We start from the raw sequence: 23,034 nt of genomic DNA on the forward strand, positions 1-23,034 counted from the left end.
ACTGTAAAATAAAGTGCTACCGCATACTGCAGATTATAAAAAAAAGTATGTATTAGTATACGGTTCTATTCCAATATATATATATATATATTTTATGTACCTCCATTCCACTTTAATAATATGGTTTCTTCACAACGACCTCGGTCTATTCCTTTAGTATAGTGTCCTTTTCTATAAAAAGTTTAGAATGTTTCTCCCGAGGCACACAGGCAGAAAAGAAATAATACAAAAAAAACAGCAGCATGCTTCAAATGCATAAATTACTTTCAGTAAGGCCTGTAGCAAATGTATGTTACCATTCTGTAATTTTCTTTCCGACCGTAACCAAAAAAGCCTGAAGCACCGAAGGCCTTTATCTCGCTGAGGTAAAAAGGTTCCGTCTCTTATCTTTAGAATGACCACGTTCTCCTCTAACGGTGAGGTGCATTGTTCCTCGAGGAATCCTCAATGTTCCTCCACGGTTTGACTGACTGCCCGAGGTTAGTCGGATACCTGTAGTGGACGAAACTTCACAACCCAGCTCCCAAGCAACTTTTCAAACACACAGCATGGCAGAAAAAGAGGAAAATGACCAGCCGTAGTAAAACAAACATCTTAATCTGAATGCATCTATTTAGCTCCTGGGAAAACGGCACCAATTCATTACTGCTTCTGACCAGAGGCATAGAAATCATCTGAAAAGTGAGCATAATGTAGCACTTATCAGCTTGGCTCATGAATATTAACTATGTGATCCAAGGTAACTGATTGAAAGACCATAGTTAAAAGCCACTACCATTAGCAGGATTGACACTTTCAGCTTGAAAACCTCTAAAATCTAATTTTTCATTAGGGTTCACTGCAGAGCATGACTCTGTCTAATGCGGTAGGTATGACAGGCATGCTGGTCATTGAGTTTATTTAAACACAGTAATCATCTGTTACCATCTCCATAAATATGAGGAATGAAACAAATTCTCATGTTTATTAGTAACCTAAACATTGCTGTCACTGACGTTCATGCTTTGAAAATCTTCCATTCCATTCGACTTCACGATGACTTTTTGAGTTTCTGAAGAACTTGTTAAAACGACTAGGAATGATTTGAAGACCTGAAAGTGAAAATTACATCTCAAGAGAAGCACCGCTTAAAGACTGTCATCTTGTGTGAAGATAATGTGAATCCCATTTTTAATTTCAAAATGTGTGAAATTTTTTACTGCAAGACCTTTTTACAATCAAATCAGATTCACGTAAATAAAATTGTCACTGAAAGTGAAACGGTTTGCAAAAACTGTTTTATGCACAGGAGAACAGTAAGTTTGATATCCTTGTCAAACAGCAATGATTCAGTCTGACTAATCTATCAGTTAATGCATAAATTTACACGACCCTCAAATAATATAAATGAACGGCAATTACATAAACACGCAGGACATTGATTTTAAACTCTTTCTCTAAAAAGGAAAGCTGATGGAGAATATTATTATTTAATATTTAATATTAATATTATTATCTTTATTTGAGCTAAAGCACACAAGAAGAATACAGAGAGAGTGAAGGACAGTTGAGACACTGAATTGAGATTCAAACAAAAGTAAAAGTAATGCCCCTTTCTTTTCTCAAGAAGAACTCTTAACAACTCAAAAATCCAATTCGGCTCTTCTTAGCTCTTGAGACAGGGCTCAAATTTATTTTCAGGTTTGACGCCTGACTCAGATCTTTATAAAAACAGAACTGCACATCATGAAATGCTCAGAAGGGCTCTATAATTCAGTATTTTTGTATAGCCTATTGTGTAGTATTGAGCGGTGCACTAATGCAAGCACTGCACAACCATACGCCTGCCTTACAATAAAGTACTGTGGTAGTACCATGGTACAGTGATGGGATCACATGGTATTGCTATGATACTTCTGAGACACTGAAATGAATGTACCATGGCATTTGCATGGAGCTACTTGTAAAAAACATGGTAGTAAATGTCCAGAAAACTAAACCATGTTTCTATTTGTTAGAGTCGTTTGGGATGAATAAATAAAAACTTGGTAACACTTAAGTTTAGGGACCAATTCTTACTATTAACTAGTTTCTTATTAACATGAACCTTACTAGCATTTTGGCTTTTATTAGTACTTATAAAGCACATATTAATGAATGATTCTGCATGATCATGTTTTAAATTCCTTATCTCTTCTTAACAACTACCTTACTAACTATTCATTAGCAGCAAATTAAGAGTTTATTGACTTAAAAGTTACAGTTAATAGTTAGATAACAGTGAGAATTGAGATTTTAAATATCAGATACATTTATTTATTATTAGAATTAAAATAAATTAAGTAAAATAATAATTCAATATTATTAAAATTAATAATACATATAAAAATAACATAATATTCTAAATTATAAATCAAACTTTGTGTGCCAAGTAAACATCAACAAATGTCAATTTCAAAAAATATTTTCCTAATATAAAAATTGTAAAAACAAATAAGCTATTAACTGTGATGCTAGCTTCTTTTCTTCAGCAGGCATTAGATCTACATCTAGTTTGATTGAAAAAAGCTATTTGTATCTTCAATTGAAGATAAAGATGGTGGATGGTGCTGAATTAACAATCTTTTCAGATATAAATAGTAAGGACAACAACTATTTAAAAAAGCAGCATCACTTTAAGTACTACCCAATAATATCCTGAAAAATAGAGTGACATTTTACTTAATAAACCTTATAGGCCCTCTAGTATTACTGGGCTTGTAAACAAGTTAAGGTCTAGATATTTCTGCCTTGGCCTTGACCATGTGCCCTAACATACATTTTGTAGGCCTTCGTTTGACATTTACTGTCACTAAAGCTGCTATTAGAGGGTGAAGCACAGGATGCTCTTTGTAGCCTTAATAACAGACTGAAAATGACGACAGCCCACCATTGAGTGTAAGTCATGAAGGGCACGGTGGCGAATAATCCCTCAAATTTGCAACTGTTTCCACAACCTGCTAATATTACCATGAGTATGTTTCACTGACAAACGTGCATTAATGCCTTGGTTTGAAATGTTTAACAATTTTCATTACGTTTTGTGTACAGATCATCCTCGTTGACACAGATTTGCAAAATGACTAAAATGCTGTATTATAGCCATTAGCTGGAGATACTTAGTAAAGAAACTTGCACATGCCTATGGACTGAACACGAAATATGCAATGCATATTACGTCACAGTTTACACAAATGTGTTTTATAGCTTTATTGTTTACATATAGATAATAATAATGCCATTGCTTTCAAAAAATTTCACTTTTAAATCAATTTTCAAAACTTTGCATTTTCAGGCCCCTAAACCTTTGTTGTTGTGTAAAATGAATGGCAAAAATGAATAAAAACAGAGTTGTGTAAATGCCCCCATACACCCATATCACTTAAAAATCACGTCAGATCCCTTTAATACCTTATAGATTGTTCCCAGAGAGTAAATTGAGACTTTTTGCAAGTCTTCTGCATCTCAGATTGATTTCTCAGAGAAAAAGACACCAGATATCTCAGAAAGGATCTCAACATTGTCTCAACTAACAACGTCTGCAACCAAAAGTCAGAGATCTAAATACTTTTGTAACCAAACAATCTGACCTGCCATTTTTCTATTATTTTTTTTTTTTTCGAGAAATATCTGAGACAAAAAGAAAAGCATAACTGAACTGAAATCAACTTTTTTAAGGCGTTAAACCAAATGAAGGCAATTTGTCTAGAAGCACTGACAGGTTGCTCTTTTCATGTTCTGCAAACCATCTTATAACAGGATAGTCAGTTTCTTCTTCAGTCAAACTGAACTTTCATTGCTAAATATTTATTTGGCATCCAAAATTTGATTTAAATTCCACACAATGGCTTTATTTATCAGTCTTTATTCTTCATGAGAACAGACTAAAACTAAACACAGCTGCACTAATAAATGTTTGGCAAACCAGCTATGGGAGATTGCATAAATGTTTGTCTTATTTCAGTGCAATAAATTAGAAGAGCATTATGAAAAACTTTTGTCTTGGGTGGCTGTATATCAGCATGAACATCTCAACCAGACTTTGCGTTTAATAAGTAAGAGCACAGATCGGATGAGATGATATATAATTGTTTTTGCAATCCAACAACACGAGAGCACCTTTTGACCCAGCGCGTGTCAATCAAAGACCTAATCTCCACCCGTTTCCCCGAGGCACGAAACAAAGCGGCTTTTATTTGACAGAGGTTGATTGCGGCGAGCAGCTTTGGGAAAGCGCTGGAGTCTGACGTGGCTGATGGCTGATTTATGGTACAGTCTGACAAGCCTATTAGCCCTGCGTCTGTAAATGAAAGAACTTCGTCAGAGCCTTGATTATAATGCTGGCCACAGGTACATTGATTTGTTCTACAGGGTGAAGAGAGTTCAGAATGATCCGAACACCATACAAACTACAGCTCAGCTGCTGCATTTGATTCAAATACAGATATTGAATAATATATATGACTACAATATTGGAAAATATTGACTATAAGTGAAATACAATACTGTCAAAAAAAGCTCCTTAACATGAAAGGTCTGTTCAGATGAACTCTTTAATTTGACACCAATTAACTTAGTCAATGGACTTTAGTTGTCATTATCTCGTCATTGTTAATAAGTCCGAATGACATATCTTAAAACATATTTGAATAATATTTTGCGAACATTAATTAATTTCAAATACTGTTGTCTATTTTTATTACATTTAGCATACTTTTTTATTATTAATATTTTACATAGAAAAAATTAAAATACAAAAATTAGCATACTTCATATATGTTATTTTGCATGGCTTTCAGGAATAGTTTATTCTTATTGGTTAATTACAGCATTCAGCATTCAACTTTATAATCAAAATAGCATTTCATTACATTTCATGACCATGCATTCGTTTATATATATATATATATATATATATATATATATATATATATATATATATATATATATATATATATATATATATATGAAAGCCATACTCAGAATTTGTGCTCTGCATTTAACCCATCCGAAATGCACACACACAGAGCAGTGAACACACACACACACACTGTGAGCACACGCCCGGAGCAGTGGGCAGCCATTTATGCTGCGGCGCCCGGGGAGCAGTTGGGGGTTCGATGCCTTGCTCAAGGGCACCTAAGTCGTGGTATTGAAGGTGGAGAGAGAACTGTACATGCACTCCCCCCACCCACAATTCCGTCCGGCCCGAGACTAGAACTCACAACCCTTCGATTGGGAGTCCAACCCTCTAACCATTAGGCCACGACTTCCCCCTCCACGACTTCCCCCTAAAATATATATATTTTATATATATATATACATATATATATATATATATATATATATATATATATATATATATATATATATATATATATATATATATATATATATATATATATATATATATATACATACATACATATATATATATATATATATATATATATATATATATATATATATATATATATGTATATATATATATATATATACATATATATATATATATATATATATATATATATATATATATACATACTGCAGCTGAATAATATGAGAATAATGTACATTTGACTGTAAATTATGTACTTATGTGATTAAATTTAGTTGAAAAATATCATTTTACATTGACTATCTTTAATATATATTATATTTACATATATATTTACATATTTACTATACAGAGCACAGTCCTGCTCATATTCAGAAGTGCTGTTGGCTGATTTGTGACGTCATGATCATTTTACTTATTAACTTGGAACTGAGTGAGAAACACTGAGTATTGGCACAATACTAGAGCAAATCTTTACTCTACAGACAATTCGTTTTTTTTTTTTTTTTTTTCAAATCCAGTCTTTTTGACTGACTGTCCACACGGAGTTATCCAATCAGACTGTGTGTTCTCATTTGATGCTTGATGTAGTAATGATGCACACTCATGCACATTGCCAAGTGACTTTTCCTCTATGAAATTGAGAAAGCTGACAGAAAGCTGACAGAAAGCTGGACATTTGTTGTCTTCTTATGTGCTTTACGGCTTTACGGTGTTGTGCAGAAGGGTGCTTACATGATCAAACAGAAACAAGTCTCCAGGAACTAGATCTCAAACCATCATCATGGTTCTTAGTCAAAAGAGGTTTAGCTTGAATTAGGCTTTGTTCACATTGCACACAATTCTGACACAATTTCTAGAACACCACAAGAACTTCACAACTTGAATGGCATTTAAAAACAGAAGGAAAGAACTTTTACAAAAGAAAAAAAAATGTTAACAGTTAAAAAGTCTGTGTTCAGACTATGACAAAAAAAGAAAAGAAAAACAAAATAAAAATAATTGATTCACAGATCAAAACATAAAACAATAAAAAAATAAAATAAAATAAAATAAAATAAAAATCATCCACCCAAATAAATGAATCATCCAACCCATCTGTTTGAATGAATTGGGCACTCATCCAACTTTTACAAAATATGAATCAATAAATCCCAAAACCCCTCCAATCCATTTGAATGACTTGATTAAATAACCATCCAATCCATTTCAATGAATCATCTTAATAATCGTTTAGCTATCCAAATTAATATATATATCTATAAATCACACAAAACATCCAATCCATTTGAATCCATTTGAACTTTCCAAATAAACAAATAAATGAATCACACAACCATCCAATGCCTGAATTAACTAAACAATCATGCAACTACACAAATAAATGAATCAAAGAACCATCCAATCCATCTGAATGAATCAACTGAACAATCATCCAGCTATCTAAATGAAGAAATATATGAATCATAAAACATCCAATGCATTTGAAAGAATGAACTATACAGTAATTATTCTCATCCAGTCCATTGAATGAATGGATTAAACAACTATCCAACCTTCCAAATGAATGAATCATTGAATCAAACAACCATCCAATAATTTGACTGAAGGAATTTAAAAAAACGTTTACACTACCCAAATGAATGAATCTATGAATCAAAATACCAAACAATCAATGAAACAATCAACTGAACAAATATCCAACTATCTAAATGAATTAATCAATAATTTTAATAAAATAATCAAACAACCATCCAATCAATTGACTGAATGAACTGAACAATTATCCAAATATGCAAATAAATTAACCAATGAATCAAACAATCATCCAATCCATTCGATTGAATGAATTGAACATTCATCCGTCCTCTCAAAATAACCAATCAATGAATCAACCAACCAACCAACAATCCACACAACCAGCAAACAACCCAATAAAATCAATGGATCAATGAAAGAATAAATCAGTATTCTATATCTAAGGTGTAAAAAAAAAATATCACTAGGCTTTTATTACCACTATCTAATTAAATTTACCACACTGCAAATCAACTCCAGTAAACTCTACTCTATACTCTTGCCAGTGGCTTTCTGTAGGACAGTTCTCCATAACCTCTAAAGCCAATATAGAGATGACATTCAGATTGCTTCATTTATTCTCAAAAGAGCTTGAATTTCGTCGCCCGGCACCTCATCAGGTCGGCCAATGGGATTTTACTGCACCTGAAGCCAGAGCTGACGGCAATCTGGCAGTACGGCTGGGGAAGAGGAAAAAGAGAAGCAGCATAAAGAGTTTTGTGACAAATATTTTAAAAAGTGTCCTTTAAAGGCCAGAAATGATGGGACATTTGAGAATGCTATCTTCTGCAGGCACTGGCCGCTCGGAGCTGCAATGAAGTAATCTAAATGCATTCCTCTTGTGATGCGCTACACTTTGAGCAGGCCTTTCACAGGGCTTATAGAAATGCCGGCTGTGTCAAAATGATCAATAACCCCATTAGCTAAGCCAAAGAGCTCTCTGAAGAGGACGTGCACCTCGCCGTGTGCACATATGACGATTCCGGTAGGACATGGGCTGAGACGGTTCCAATGCAACCGGCCAATTAAAACTCCCACCGCAGTTGCATGGGATTCCCTCGAGGAGGTTGAATAAATGGACAAAACATGGATCACTCTATCTTATTGTCAAGGTCTTACCTTTTACAAGACGTCTTACGAAGAGTTTGAAGAGTTCATCTATTGATGCATCAACAAACCTTGCAATATAGGTTGCATGCCGCTATCAGCAACTAGATGTTTGCTTGCATATAAATAAGATTAACAAAATTAGCAATCCTACACTTTTCATTGTTTTAAAGCAGATTGATTACATTTGTGAAATATATAAAGTGTTAGTAACACTATTGTAACTTCATATTTACTTGAACAAAACAATTAATAGGGTTCCCATATTTTCTGACCAGCAAATTTTCATGAGTAGGATTTTTATTCATGATTAGAACGTTTACTATACTTCAATAACATTGGCCATTATCTAGATGTTTTTTTTTTTTTTTTTTTCATGATTGTCCAGGCCTGTAAAGCACACTTTTATAATTAAAATATTAATAATAAAATGTATAATATAAATATTTAATACTATATTGGAAATATACACTACTGTTAAAAAATGTGGAGTTGGTAAGTGCTTATTTATTTTTATTTTTTCTCTCTCTCTGCATTTATTTGATCAAAAATAGTCAGTGAACTCAGGAATAGTATTACAATTTACATTATTTTCTATTTGAAGATATTGTAAAATGTAATTTATTCCTGTGATCAAAGCTGTATTTTCAGCATCATTGCTCCAGTCTTCAGTGGCACATAATCACATGTTCGTCCATGCATGTTAGAATAATATAAAAATAACCATAGCATAGTAAATCATAGCATTTGAGTCATGATTTGTGCATTATCACATCTCCATGAGCTTTCATGCACCCATGATGCATTAAACCAGGTCTCCAATCACAGATAAGCGTGAGACAGAGGTGCCCTTTACATAAGCGCTAATGCAAGCACACAGGGCCTTTCTGGTGTGTAAAACACAGTCACATATCTCCTAAATCACTCAGGGTCTCGGGAGGCGCTATCGGTCATGTCCAGCTCCATCTTCGACAGCAAACTACAGCTGGAGAGACACTTTAAAACCACATCGCTGCCCCTCTATTTTCTGCATATCTCATGAGATCTGGCTGATTTCTCTCGTGTAATTAACAACGTGGAAGCCTGGGACTCCTGGCTGCTTATCTAGTGGCTCTTTGGGGCAAATGCAGGCCGAACAGGACACCTCCAGGATTAGGCTGATTTGTAAAGGAAGTAGATTCACCTCCAGGGAAGCCAGGCGTGACCTCGCAACACAGCGTAAATGCAAATATAGGCCACCGGCGTTTCAGGTAGCAGGGCTGACAGTGCATGAAAGTGATGGCCGCTCCAGGACGTGAGGGATCAAGGACTTTTTCTGGGGTGTGTTTTTTTTTTTTTTTTTGGGCGGTGTATGAATTAAACAGCTGTGGAAGGAGGAATGAGGAATCCAGAAACAAATGAATAGATTCTGCACATGTGGGACTGAAAATTATGAGTACTTTCACAGATATATAGAGTTTACAAAGTGTATTTTTGTAGAATCTTTGCAATAAAAATTATCGGTGGGTATCCTTAAAATGAAAAGAAAATTGATTTCATTGTTACAAACAATTTCAAAATTAAATAATGTTTAGAACATTATAAAATCTAGTAGTTACAAAAGTCATGAATTCAATATTTTTTGTTATTTATTTATTTATTTATTTATTTTATTATTATTCCGTGGTGGAAATTGTTTCTATAGTATGATTAATAATAATAATGATAATAATAATAATAATAATAATAATAATAATAATAATAATTAGTGAACTTTTTTATTAAAATAATGCAATTTCATGGGAAATATACATAATATTGTTAACATGCATTTGATTAAATCTTGTGGTCTTATGTTTGACACTACTGACATCATCAATCTACTTAAAATGAGTTAGAAATACACAAAAATGGCAAGTTCAGCATCAAGGTACAAAAAATACATAAATAAAAGTGAGGGGGAAAGCTTTTACTGGATATGAGCCCCAATTGATAAAAAAAAAATCAGATTAATGTCACAGTCGGTAAGCTTTCCCTGCTCCTGTAAATGTGTCATTAAACATTTATGATTTGTGAAAAATGGCCCCACTAAATCTAAATGGCAACCGAGGAGGTAAACACCATAAAAGCGTCCTGGTACACAAATAAATAGCTGAGACATTTTCAGATGCGCAGATGTCTTTAAAGCAGCTTTGCTAACAAGACGAATGCAGTCATATTTGGAAATACCTCGCAGGAATGGTAAATGTTCTCTAAATGTGATGGCTGTGTGTTATGTTGAGCCTGATTTGTTTAGACTGAAACCATATTTGATGAAGCGACTGTCCTCAGGTGCTTTTGACTGCATAAAAGTTCATTAACAAACCGTTTACTGCAGTCGGACTAAATGACGCGTGAATCAACGTGTCTTATCAAAGTCATGCAGACACAGGATTAAAGCGGATGACGTAAAACCAGACGCAAAGCTTGGCGTGTTTGTTTATTAGAAGAGTATGAATGGGTGTAAATCATGTTAATGCTGAACTAGAAGCATAAAAATGTGAGACAATCACAGCCAATAGCAGCAAGGAAATGTTCTCGAGTGGAGAGGTTTTAGACCAATGAGGTCTCACGGTGGGCGGGGCTAATTAAGAAACTTTAAGGAACTATTTAAGGAACTTTATGAACATCAATTTCACATCCTGCCTGTCACATCCAATCCAATCATCAAATCTCCAAATGTCAAGCCTTTTGTGCACAACAGACTCACTGCACCTTAAATTAGTCGAAAATAACAAGAAAACACCATCATTAAAAGTATTAAAGTCAATTTTTGCTCTATAATCCAAGTCTTCTGAAGTCACATGATGTCTTTTTGTGAGGAACATGCCGATAATTTTAGCATTTGTTCGCTTGCACGATCTTCCAGTCTAGCGATGTTTGATTCCAGACTGAATCAATATCGAGTCAAAATAGGGCCATATATATCTGCAAAACAAAACAATGTTTTGCAAACAAAAAATATGTTTTGCAAAAAATATATATGTTTTGCAAAAAAAAAAAAAAATATGTTTTGCAAATAAAAATAGAGTATTGAGAAAAAAAATTGCTTTTTTGCAAGTAAAAAAAAATAACTGCAAAAGAAAGGTCTACCACTGAGAGAAAACATAAAGTTTAGCAAAGTAAAACTTCAGCCGCATTAACTTTGCAACACATTTCCCTTTGCGCTGCTCCTTTAAATCCGCGTTTCAGTCATCCGTGCCTTTGCAGTGCAAGCTTTCCTTTGCGCTTCATTTTTTCTTTGCGCCTCGCTTTGTGTCCCTGATTTGACGTGGGGGAGGGGTCAAGAGGTTGAGGTGTGTACAAGGGACGAAGGCGCGTCCTTCTCGTTACGTCATCAGCGCGAGCCCCAGAGCCCTGACCGAGTGGATCGATCGAAATGGCGGAGCAGAGACATGCGGGTGATGGATCACAGGTATGTATTATTGATCGCTTTCTTCAAGTTCACTAGATAGACCGATAACTATATGTAACTATCTGTATCAACGCGTTTGCTCAAGTTAAGTAAGTTAGAGATCAATTAATGCGGTTAGTGTCAATTAGCTAATCGCCGAGTGTGTCGGCGGCTGTACATTTCTCTCAATATGCACACCTTTCACGTTGTTTTATAATTAATGATTTATAATAATCATTCTCCACGCCCTAGTTGTATTATGGACTATAAACGATGCCAAAGGTGTCTCTCAAAATATACTCTAAATAAAACCAATAATACAAAACAAATGTGCAAAAATAATTTGAAATAAACCTCTTTCTGATTCCGAACAAGTTTATTTATATACAGTAGGTCACATCCCAATAGACTATGTTTAAAAGCTGTGATGTTTATGATACATTGTTAATGCACTTATTCTAGATCAGTTGTGTGAAACTCAATTCCTGGAGGGCCACAGCTCTGCACAGTTTAGCCCAAACCAGCTCCAACCCACACCTGTTTGGAGGTTTCTAGTAATCCTGAAGATCTTGATTAGCTGAATCAGATATGTTTGATTAGGGTTTGAGCTAAACTGTGCAGAGCTGTGGCCCTCCGGGAACTGAGTTTCACACAACTGATCCAGATAATCCTATGTGATGTTGTCATGACATATTTAACAGAGAGAATATTCAGATGTCTGTACAGCTGCACAGAATTTAATAGGTCTTCTGACCCAAAGCCTTGGTCAGATTCAGTCAGCTCAGGGTCAGCAGCAGCAGCCACAACAACGACAGCAGCCTCCTGCTATTTCTCAGCCTCGAATAGAGCAGGATATGGCCAGGTTGCCGCATCCACATCTAATTATCTTAACAAATCTCTTTTGAATGTTTAATATTATAATTAACATTGTTTTATTATTTGTAGATCTTTTCCTGGGATGTTTAAAAAAGCAAAGAAGAAAACTCCAAATCAACAAATACATGTGAAAGCCACACCTTGGAAACCATTTGCTGTTTCCATATATTTAATGAGCAGCAACACTGACACCTCACCCACACCTTCTGAAGAGCTTGAACTACTCCAGGCCGGACTAGGAAAACGGGTGATTACAATTTCATCCAATGTGAACCATTCGGATGTAAGTTCATTTTATAGTACAATCTAATTTGTTAGTTTGTGCCACCTGATTTTAGAGCAGGATTATTTCTATATCAACCTGCGAATAATTGCTACTTCAAAGTAATATTCCACTTTCAAAGCATGCTGAGATGAATGAACATAATTTGCTTAAATATAGTAAAATGTGAATAAGTATGAATAAAAATTACAAACAAATGCACGTAAAATTTTCAATGTGATAAAGATTTAGTTTTTACTGTGTATGGTTGTTTGAGAACCCTTGTTCTGTTTCATGTTTATTTGAGTTATGCAAGCTCCTTGAAGCTGAATTTCCAAAGATGAAGTCCCTTACTGGAGGGTGGTTACTTTATAAGGCACCAGGTATGCTGTACTGTCAACCAGAACAGACACAAACATGAATATCTGAGTAGAGTTATTAATTGAACGTTTCTCCTGGCATTCTAACCTTAAATCCCATGCTACATCCTTTTTTAATAGTAGTACACAGGGAAGTGTTAATAGAATATGGGAAGCACTGTTTTTTTTTCTTTTTAGCTACAGTATAATCCCAATTATATAGTAAAGACCTTTTATTTTTGAATTTGTTAATGTGTTTTTAAATTGTCAGGTGGGAATGGAAGAAGAAAGCTTACTGTTGTTCCTCCAGACTCAGAGGGTTATACAGGCAGCCTTCTCAAAATGGCTACCACTGCTGGAAAAACAGCACTGTATATGGTCCCTCTTCAAGATGAGTTATGTCTTGATCCACTGCCATTCTCAGCAGAAGAGTTTGCGAAGATGCCAAAGGTTGAGTGTCGTACTTGTAAAACCACAATGCCACTACCAGTTTTGTACTTGCATGTTAAATCTTGTGGTGGCTGCACACAGTCCGCTAATGATGAGGTATGTTGTTTACACGATTACATTTTTTTAGTAGAATTTATTATAACATTTTTCAGTTAAGTTTTCTTTTAGTTAGAATATATATCTCATTTTGTAATTTCAGACTACTGAAGATGATGATGAGGATGTAAAAGTAGTTGGTGAGATTACCAGAGCAGTTACCCCTACAGCCCCAGCTTCTATACACACACCCACCACTTCAATACAAACTTGTTCTCCTACACCCACCACAAGTTTTGAGGTGAGCTAAATGAAAATGCTGTGTTTTTAATATATTCAAAATACATTTGCTTTTAATTTGCTTATAAGTGCATAAGGACTGTTGCAGTTAGTAAAATTAATTAGATGCCATGTTAAGATTTTATTACTAATGGTAATGTTAATTTCTTTGTAGTGCCTTATTGTCAAGTACTTTTGATTAATTGATTGTAATTATACTGTCTCTCATTGGTACATAAAGACCTTTTTTTTTGCAAGAGGTAAATAACACTGGCTGAGAAGAATGCCCTATTTTTATAGTTTTAAAACACTACACACGTTAGAAGTCCATACAATTTACTGAACATTTAGAACTGAATAAGAATGTTTTTTGTAAAGTTAAAAAAACTGAAACAGCCAGTGCTTGTTTAGATCTTGCAAAATACTTGGTGACCAAAGTATTTAAAGTGACCAATTAAACAAAATACTTGATTGGAGTTTGGAAATAACCAATTGTTTTAATTGGGATTTTATTGTATAATACTTAATCAGTTGTCCTTTTGCCATTGTAGGATGAGGGACAGTGTCCCATTTGTTTAGACACATTTTCACAGACAGAGTTGCCCATGCATGCAAGTGTATGTGGAGATAGGTAATTTTTAATGATTTGAAAAGTTATTTCATTTACAGACATTTAATAAGGTTATGTATTAAAAACATGTTTTAAGTATTATAACATTTACAACATGTTATAACACTTATAAGAAGTCAATCTAACCATTGGGTATATACTCAGTACATTACAGACACTGGATTATGAGAGCAGTCCTCCGTGTGGCACACCTGTACAGCAAAACCAAGGCCCAGACATGAAATGGTACAGTCTATTTATTGCATTTGAACAACCCTGAGACATCAGAATTCTTTACTAATCTTTTTTTCCTGTTTTTATAGTCCAGATGATGTATTGCTTTTGTTGGCAAGTAGGGTAGATGACAGCAAGGATTTCAAGATCTGTGTTTCTCGAACTGACTTCTATCAAAGAGCTATGGTGCAGTGGCAAAGACAAAAGAGAGGAACCCCGGGCAATACTTTGCGTGTAACATTTTTGGGGGAAGCAGGTGTTGACACAGGTGCCATTCGTAAGGAATTTCTTTCAGGCAAGTCAGGTTCACAATCGCCTTATTAGGTTTTTATATTCATCGTAACAATTTAAAGTTTAGAAAAACAATAAACAGTTACCACGAGTCATTATGAGATTTGGTATGTTTTAATGTGCTTATAATTGTACAATGTAGTAAATTACATTCTTTTTTTAACATGTACATTTGTTTGTAGATTTGATTGGTGAGATTGAGAAACACCTCTTTGAGCACAGAGGACACCAGAGAGGGAAGAGCCCCATCTACTCCCTAAGTAATATGGAGAAGGGATTTTTTAGGTTAGTAATATTGTACATTGTAGTAACATGTCAGTTGTCATTTTTGCATACAACTAAATATTACTTTGTATTCTTTCTTTCAGGACTGCTGGAGAAGTGTTTTCTGTTAGTCTCGCTCAGGGTGGGCCTGCCCCCCGTTTCTTGAGGCCGTGGTGCTTTGATTATCTCTCATCTGGAGACTTGGATGAATCAACTCTAACTATAGATGATGTGGATGATGCTGAACTTTATCATTTGATTAAAAAGGTAGTAATTTTTTTCCAAATAAAATCTGATTTCATAAAACCTTTATTTCTACGCAAGCACCATTTGCCACAGTTTACGTTTTTATGTGTTTTCAGGTGGAGGAAGAAGAAACCGATCTCTCTGCATGGAATGATCAAATAATTAACTGTGGTTTTACTGGGGCCGTTAAACCTGAGAACAAAGAGGCCATAATAAGGTCAGAAAAAGTCATATAACTTCTTTACATTTGAAACCTTGCAAACGGTTTTAATTTTGCTGCCTTATACTGATTAGCCACAACACTGTCTATATTATGCAAGAATTTTCTGGTTCTTTTTCCAGATCAATTGTGCTTCATGCAACTCTACGTTTGGTCCCTTTGTTGAAGCAAATCCGAAAAGGTCTTGAAGTCTACAATTTTGTAGACATTCTGGAAAACCATTCAGGACTTTGCCACCAGTTCTTTGTCCCTGATGTGGTGGATGATGATGATAAGGTATCAATAACTGGAAAAGAAAATATGCCTATATATTGTATTACATAAATTTTATTATAGTAATAAAGTAGCTTTGGATAAAAGCCAAATGCATATATGTGTAAATGTACCTGAAAATGGATGGGGTTTTTTTTTCACAGGCTGATGCAGACTTCATCATGCAGAACATTCTTCCGAAAATGTCGGAGAAGGGATCAGTACGAGAGACTTATGAAACAGCTATAATCAACTTTCTGCAAGACTTTCTCCAAGAAATTGAAAGCTGTGGTATGTATGAACTGACAGAGTTGATTTAGTATACATAGTTTAAAAAAACTGCAGATTACACAAATTAATGTCAAAATGTAATTGATTGAATTCAGACAATACCAACCCTAGAGATAACAAGTTGTTTTGCTTGTAGAGGATAACCCTGACGGAGACATCCTGCCCTTAACTGTCCCCGGTGTTATGCAATGGCTCACTGGCCAGGGACACAAACCTCTTCTAATGTCAGAACTTAAAGAATTCAAAATTTCTCTTCATTTTGACCATGAGTGTATGCAGAGGATGCCAGAACATAAAATATGCTTCCCAGTTGTAAGTGCCTGTGCCAGAAAAATTACATTTCCCACAGTACACATGGGTGACTACAGTTCTTTTAAGTCAGTCATGTTGCAAGCCATTCAATTTGACAACGGTTTTAACAGAATTTAAAATGTTACTAAATGTATGGAATTGTACATGTTCGGGAAACAAAAACTTTTATACATTGGCAAATGTTCTTTATGGTTTTGAAATTTACTGTGTATCTGTAGAGAACACAACGTGTTACATATTGTAAAATTTGATATCTTAATGCATGTGTTTAGAGAACACGTTGTTATAAGAGCCTTTTTCTTAAATATAGCAAATACAGAAAATAAAACAAGCATGCAATGTCAACTTAAGTTTGTTTTTTATTGAATTGGATGTTAATTTGCTTGTAAATGGATCATTTGGTCACTAGTCATTTCAATGATTGATTTAGTGTCAATTAAGAATGAAGCAGTACAAAATTTAAAACTTCTAAATACTGGTCTCTTCCATAGTTTTGAGAGTGTGAGGTTGGGTTAAAAAAAGTTTGAATTTGGGCCTTAAGTTCTTCAGTTAAGGGGCATTCGACTGGAGGAACTACAATTCCTGTCCACGGCTGGTCAGAGATACTGTCTGTGTCCCAGTCAGAGTCGTCGTCTTGTACAATCTGTTAAAAGTTGGTAATAGTTTATGGACATTGGGACAATATCTTGCATGAAAACATTACATGCATTAAAAGACAAATTCTTAAAATACCTCAGATGGGACTGGAGGAGTGACAGGGTTTTGCAGGAGTCCAATTTCCCACAACTGTTCTGGGCTTCGATTACTCTCTGTGCGGAGAGGATGGTTATTCCACCCAATAGTAAAGGAGTCAAGGCTGGCCTGGAGACGAGGCAGGAACACAAACTGACAACAAAAGAGGTGAAGGCTGTTGGTTGGCTCTAGTAATCCTTCCTCTTCAAGGCTGTGCAAAACATCGTAATAGATGTTTGTAACTGCCATCCATATGTCACGCCAAAGGCGCTCAATGCTAAAAATGGAAGAGAAAACAGTGTGTAATGTTGAACACAAATCATCATTCTTAGAAACAGAACACTTTAAGATTAATATCAAGCTTTAACTAACTTATCTTGCTGCTTACCGCTGGTTATGCACGCTTTTCCCTGAAATGTAGCTTCCCCTGCCACAACCTCGCACAGAAAACATACATCTGGCAATCTCTACATTTTCAACTCCTTGGTCTCCTCGAACTCTAAATGCAAAAAATTAAATATGACCAGGTATTTTAGAAAAGAAACCTATGTTAACCATGTTTAAACAAGCAGGGATTTATTTACATTTAGCTTATGCTTTTATCCAAGGTGACGTTCACAAAAGAAGCAATCATTACTGGAGGTAACAAAGCATTCATACACACTCATGATGTAAGTTGTCTTACCTCAAGGGAAACCCATGTCTCTCCACTGACTGAAGGAAAAAACCGAGGGCAGTGGATGCCTTGTTATCTGTTGCAGCTCCAAGGTACATGACCTGAGAGACATAAAGTAAAGTTAGACTTACGCATTCCATCAGGAATTTGATTTGTACAAAATTTATAGGCCAACAATGCATTAAATAAAGAGAAAAATACCTTTCTGGAGTACCCATCAATGGCACCGAATATCACAAGGCCATATCTGATAAAAGATAATCTGTTATTACCAGTTGAAATGCGTATGTAAACTGTAGAGAGAAACTCGCATGCATAATAAGTCATTTTTAAGGATTAAAAATATCAAAAAAAATTTGGGCATTACTTCTATTCCTTCATACATTTTCAAAGAATTTAAATAGAATTAGAAAACTCAGAAACTCACAAATAATGACTTCAAAATGTAATGTGATCACAATATGTGATATTTTCACAGAAAGGGTCACATATACTTTTCAGTAGCATTACATCAATGGCTTGACACGCATAACATACCTTATCAGCTTATGGTTTGTGTCTACGTGAACAACATGAAGAGGGCCCTTGACGGAATAAGTCCTTCTGACTACACATCTCAATTGTGTAATTCTTGCAAGTATTCCAGCAGAGTCCACTCGATGCATGGAATCCCAAACTCTTGTCCATGGCACACGATGACCCAAGGCTTGTAAGTGTCCCTTCATCATTCTATGGCCTAGGTGTGGACTTTTAGCTTTGATTGACCTCACTAGGTTGTCAAGTTCTTCATCTGTGATTTTACTGTAGGTGTCCTTTAGAGAAATGCCATACTCAGTGAGGCGACGTTTGATTGTCCTTGTTGACACACCAAGAAGCTCGGCAATACATGGAACAGATAGCTGCATATTAACTAGGTACTGAAGATGTTCTCTGGAAATAATAAACTTTGGGGGCCCCTTAACTCCAAATTCAACTTCAAGGGCAGTAACAGGTTCATTGTTATTGTCAATATGCCTATCCACTGTGTTTTTCAAGGTTGACAGTTCGCCAAGGAGTTCCTCTGGGACTGAAATTTGATCATAGACTGATGAAATGAAGAGAAGCTCATGACCACATAAAAACTGCAAATAATCTAAATCTAGGGGTAGGCGACTCATTGCATCCTGCAGTTTGGATAGCAGTCTTTCCATGATCATCCTTCCCAGCTGGTGACTTGTGGCATCATTAGGTCCATGGACCTAAAGATAAGAATTTATTTGATTAAATGTATAAAAAAATATTTAAAAATTGATATGCGAGTCAGCTAAAGTTAAAACACCCTTGGGAGTTTGGCTGGTGTGTGCGTGTTGAGTTCTGTGCATGTATCTGTGTGTGTTTTGTGCACGATTGTTTCTTATTTGAGTGTCTTCACGATTCTGATCAGTAGGAAATAATGCTCTATGTAAGCAGTTCGAGTTTGAGTCACTTATAACGTGCATTTAAAAAAACAACAGTCGAACATCATCATCATTATTATTAATATACTTTACTATCATGAAAATACATGAGAAGGTTTTAGGAATATTGATAAAATGATGTCCATATGCATTTCCTAAAACTAGTTATGTGTGTTGCAGTTACTCTGTCTCAGATCAAAGAACATAGGGGTCACATGACAACAGAACATGGCGGATGCAGTAACGTATGTCTGAATGCTATTTCCACCACACATACTATATTTTGCCTTTTTTGTGGATTACATTAAAAGATTTCAGATGCAAAAAGCCTCTACAGGCCCATCTCCATAAAAAAATGAGATTATGATGTTCAGTGAAAGCTCTCCACACATAATAGCTTCTTACTCAAATAATTTTACTGCAAAACCCCGTTAAATGCCACCCTCTGGCCGGTCTGAAGTATCTGTTATTAATAATATAGGAGTCTAATAATAATAAGAAGAAAGCGATCAATAATACATACCTGTGATCCATCACCCGCATGTCTCTGCTCCGCCATTTCGATCGATCCACTCGGTCAGGGCTCTGGGGCTCGCGCTGATGACGTAACGAGAAGGACGCGCCTTCGTCCCTTGTACACACCTCAACCTCTTGACCCCTCCCCCACGTAAAATCAGGGACACAAAGCGAGGCGCAAAGAAAAAATGAAGCGCAAAGGAAAGCTTGCACTGCAAAGGCACGGATGACTGAAACGCGGATTTAAAGGAGCAGCGCAAAGGGAAATGTGTTGCAAAGTTAATGCGGCTGAAGTTTTACTTTGCTAAACTTTATGTTTTCTCTCAGCGGTAAACCTTTCTTTTGCAGTTATTTTTTTTACTTGCAAAAAAGCAATTTTTTTTCTCAATACTCTATTTTTATTTGCAAAACATATATATTTTTTTGCAAAACATATATATTTTTTTGCAAAACATATTTTTTGTTTGCAAAACATTGTTTTATTTTGCAGATATATATGGCCCTATTTTGACTCCATAGAATCATTGTTTCAAATCAGCTCTTCCCAATGAATCTTTAATCCAATTCAAAGACCTGAATGATTCATTCATAAACCAAATTGGTCCTGTTCTCAAACAATTCAACGATTCGGTCACAACAGCTGACTGGATGTGAAGAAGACTATTTGTGAAATTTAGCTATGATATAAATCAATATGGACTGTTTTTGTATGATACTTTTATGTGTCCTTATTAAAGCGATTTCCTTTTTTGGAAAGAAAGTATCAGAAGTTATTCCGACATGAGGGTGAGTAAATAAGAGCATCGATTTCAGACCGGGTTTAAATTAATGATAAATAACAAGAAACGCCATGATTCCTGTGCTACAATCCAAGGAAAATACTGATCATTTAAGCAGTTATTCGCTAAAAACCTCGATCTGCTCGACTAGCGATGTTTGATTCTTAAATGAATCATTGTTTTGAATCAAGTTCTAAGACCTGAATGATTCGCTCACAAATCAAATTGCTCCTGTTCTCAAGCGATTCAGTGATTCGGTCACAGCAGTCAACAGATGACTTTTTCATCATATTAATTTGATTTGGAATTTAACGCAATATGGAGTATTTATAATTTTTTGCATGATACTTTTATTGAAGCTATTTGCTCTTTTGTGTTTCTCTGAGGAAAGAACGTAATGCAAGTTATGCTGACATGAGGTGAGGCTAATTCTCCTTATTGTCCTGAAGGATCTTGTTGTTTAGAGGCACGCGGGACTCCAGATGGTCTTCCCATTGTCCTAAAAACAAGGTCATGTTGAGCTGATTGACTGAAGACAGCTGTCTGGCCCTTATTTACCTCGCGGGACACAAACATACAGACTTTCACTTTCTTGGCTCATAAGAGTCATCATCAGCGCTAGTCCTGAGAGAAAAGGTCATACTGACCGTCAATATGTCCACGGTGTGTACAAATCACCATCAGCAGTCTAATAAGCACATAAACATTCACACAGCCGCATGAATCCCAATGTGAAGAGCCAGAAATTCAGACGCTGAGGTCATTCATGAGTGTTTTCATAATTATGTGCAGGCCCTTGTGTGATTGCACTTATATCCTGCAATTAATTTGTAATTAATTTAAACTAGCCCACACAAACATGATGGCATGTGAGGTTGGTACACATATCTACATATACACACACCTACATGCAAAAGTTTAATATTTACAATAAACCATATTTAAATATATATATATATATATATATATATATATATATATATATATATATATTATAATGCACACACACACACGTTTATATTTACATAAATTACTTTGTACATTTTTAATAATAATACAATTGTTTCTGTTATTATATAATATTGTAAAATTTTATTAATGTAAATGTTGTTTATTATCATAAAAATAATAATATTAAATCCATTTATAAAATAAATATTATGAATATAAATTATGATTATACATATTATTATGATAATAATGTACTATATAATAATAATTATCATAATAATATGTATAATCATAATTTATATTCATAATATTTATTTTATAAATGGATTTAATATTATTATTTTTATGATAATAAACAACATTTACATTAATAAAATATTACAATATTATATAATAACAGAAACAATTGTATTATTACTATTAAAAACGTACAAAGTAATTTATGTATTTCACTAAATAACATTCCTTTTGCAAGTTAATTTCCTTTTATTTCAAAATAATTAATGGATTGCTGATAAACCATGAAATCAGTTAAGCTGGGCATATTCAGATTCAAAATATCCTGTAGAGAAAGGTTTCATTTATTTCAAAGGCTAAGGTACTTCGAAGGAAACCATGGTATACCATTAAAGATCGTGCTGAGATAATACTATGGTACCACGTACTTTAAGAGTCAAGTTTCTCAGGTTTCATCATGTTTGTGTGTGTGTGTGTGTATCCTGGTCTGTCCTCCCTTGAGCTGTGAAAAGTGTTCGTGGTCCGTACAGACCTAGTTATCTCTGCTTCAGTTGCACGACTCTGGATGCCGCTCTCCCGAACCGAAGCCAAACTTCTGTCAGCATGGACATCGCTGGAACGGCCCAGCTGCCAATCAGAATCCAGCATCTGCCATCCAGCCGGCCGTGCCAAGCCATCGTCTCTGGCAACCCGGCGCACACTTGATGAAACTCAATAAAATTGATTCAGAATAAATGAACAGGGGTAAGCAGCCAGAGAAAGATCGCTCACTCCGCTCACCTGTGACCTGCCACATCTGTCCTTTTTTTTTCAGAATCTCTTTCTAAACTACTTGTAGTCTCTTCTTCACCTTCTTTGTTTTTTTATTTATTTTTCTCTTTTCTCAAAACAGAGGCGTATGCTCTGTCACACACAAAGAGAAACTAAAGGAAATAAAACACAGCAAGCAGCTCATTATAGAAAAATAAACCCAGGCGCGAAGCAGAGGTTAAAAACAGTCCCTGCATTTCTTTGCGCTCCTTATATCTGTTTTGAACAGGGGAACTCATCTTACACAAACGCCCCGTGAGAAAACCACCCGATCGGGGTCAGACGAACCCAAAAGCAGTCTAATTATCCTGGGCTTCCGGTTAGTTGGCTAGTTTTGCACATTCCTAATACAGGTCACATTTAAAAGGTCAAACTCACAAATAAATTGAATGTGAGCACAGAATCTGAATCAGGCGCAGTGTTTATTGTAGTGTGAACATGGGCTTTTCAGTCCAAAATAGG

At 35.2% G+C, this 23,034-nt stretch overlaps 3 protein-coding genes across 6 annotated transcripts in view; 1 reads left to right on the forward strand and 2 right to left on the reverse strand.

Annotated features, from left to right (window-relative positions):
- Window positions 1-23,034, reverse strand: part of LOC127949379 (glypican-5) — a 168,552-nt gene that overhangs the window by 51,124 nt on the left and 94,394 nt on the right. The gene's annotated exons all lie outside the window — the stretch shown is intronic.
- Window positions 11,213-16,785, forward strand: LOC127949378 (uncharacterized). Of its 4 annotated transcripts, none has more exons than XM_052546500.1 (14): window positions 11,213-11,474; window positions 12,399-12,576; window positions 12,899-12,974; window positions 13,222-13,496; window positions 13,600-13,737; window positions 14,267-14,346; window positions 14,491-14,571; window positions 14,649-14,854; window positions 15,033-15,135; window positions 15,219-15,381; window positions 15,477-15,577; window positions 15,703-15,856; window positions 15,997-16,123; window positions 16,260-16,785. In XM_052546500.1, the coding sequence occupies exons 1-14, from the start codon at window positions 11,455-11,457 to the stop codon at window positions 16,550-16,552; spliced, it is 1,995 nt and encodes a 664-aa protein (XP_052402460.1). In that variant the 5' UTR covers window positions 11,213-11,454; the 3' UTR covers window positions 16,553-16,785. The 4 variants fall into 4 exon arrangements, with proteins under 4 accessions (XP_052402460.1, XP_052402458.1, XP_052402459.1 ...); XM_052546498.1 differs by having other exon boundaries at window positions 11,222-11,474; window positions 12,399-12,612; XM_052546499.1 differs by lacking the exon at window positions 11,213-11,474 and adding an exon at window positions 12,132-12,315 and having other exon boundaries at window positions 12,399-12,612.
- Window positions 16,777-20,309, reverse strand: LOC127949380 (uncharacterized). Its single transcript, XM_052546504.1, has 7 exons — window positions 19,803-20,309; window positions 18,381-19,081; window positions 18,045-18,090; window positions 17,853-17,944; window positions 17,556-17,666; window positions 17,168-17,444; window positions 16,777-17,078 (listed from the first exon to the last, which is right to left on the reverse strand). The coding sequence occupies exons 1-7, from the start codon at window positions 19,836-19,838 to the stop codon at window positions 16,872-16,874; spliced, it is 1,470 nt and encodes a 489-aa protein (XP_052402464.1). The 5' UTR covers window positions 19,839-20,309; the 3' UTR covers window positions 16,777-16,871.

The sequence above is a fragment of the Carassius gibelio genome, chromosome B1 (genome assembly GCF_023724105.1).
Source record: "Carassius gibelio isolate Cgi1373 ecotype wild population from Czech Republic chromosome B1, carGib1.2-hapl.c, whole genome shotgun sequence".
Classification (NCBI taxonomy): Eukaryota; Metazoa; Chordata; class Actinopteri; order Cypriniformes; family Cyprinidae; genus Carassius; species Carassius gibelio.

What these genes read in the sequence shown, in the direction of transcription:
- LOC127949378 (XM_052546498.1), top strand. Translation starts at nt 11,455, where the DNA reads ATGCGGGTGATGGATCACAG. An exon ending in CACAGTCCGCTAATGATGAG is followed by an intron (nt 13,497 to 13,599) that starts GTATGTTGTTTA and finishes TTGTAATTTCAG; the next exon opens with ACTACTGAAGATGATGATGA. An exon ending in CACCCACCACAAGTTTTGAG is followed by an intron (nt 13,738 to 14,266) that starts GTGAGCTAAATG and finishes TTGCCATTGTAG; the next exon opens with GATGAGGGACAGTGTCCCAT.
- LOC127949380 (XM_052546504.1), bottom strand. Translation starts at nt 19,838, where the DNA reads ATGGCGGAGCAGAGACATGCGGGTGATGGATCACAG. An exon ending in ACAAACCATAAGCTGATAAG is followed by an intron (nt 18,091 to 18,380) that starts GTATGTTATGCG and finishes ATCTTTTATCAG; the next exon opens with ATATGGCCTTGTGATATTCG. An exon ending in CTCCTCCAGTCCCATCTGAG is followed by an intron (nt 17,079 to 17,167) that starts GTATTTTAAGAA and finishes AACTTTTAACAG; the next exon opens with ATTGTACAAGACGACGACTC.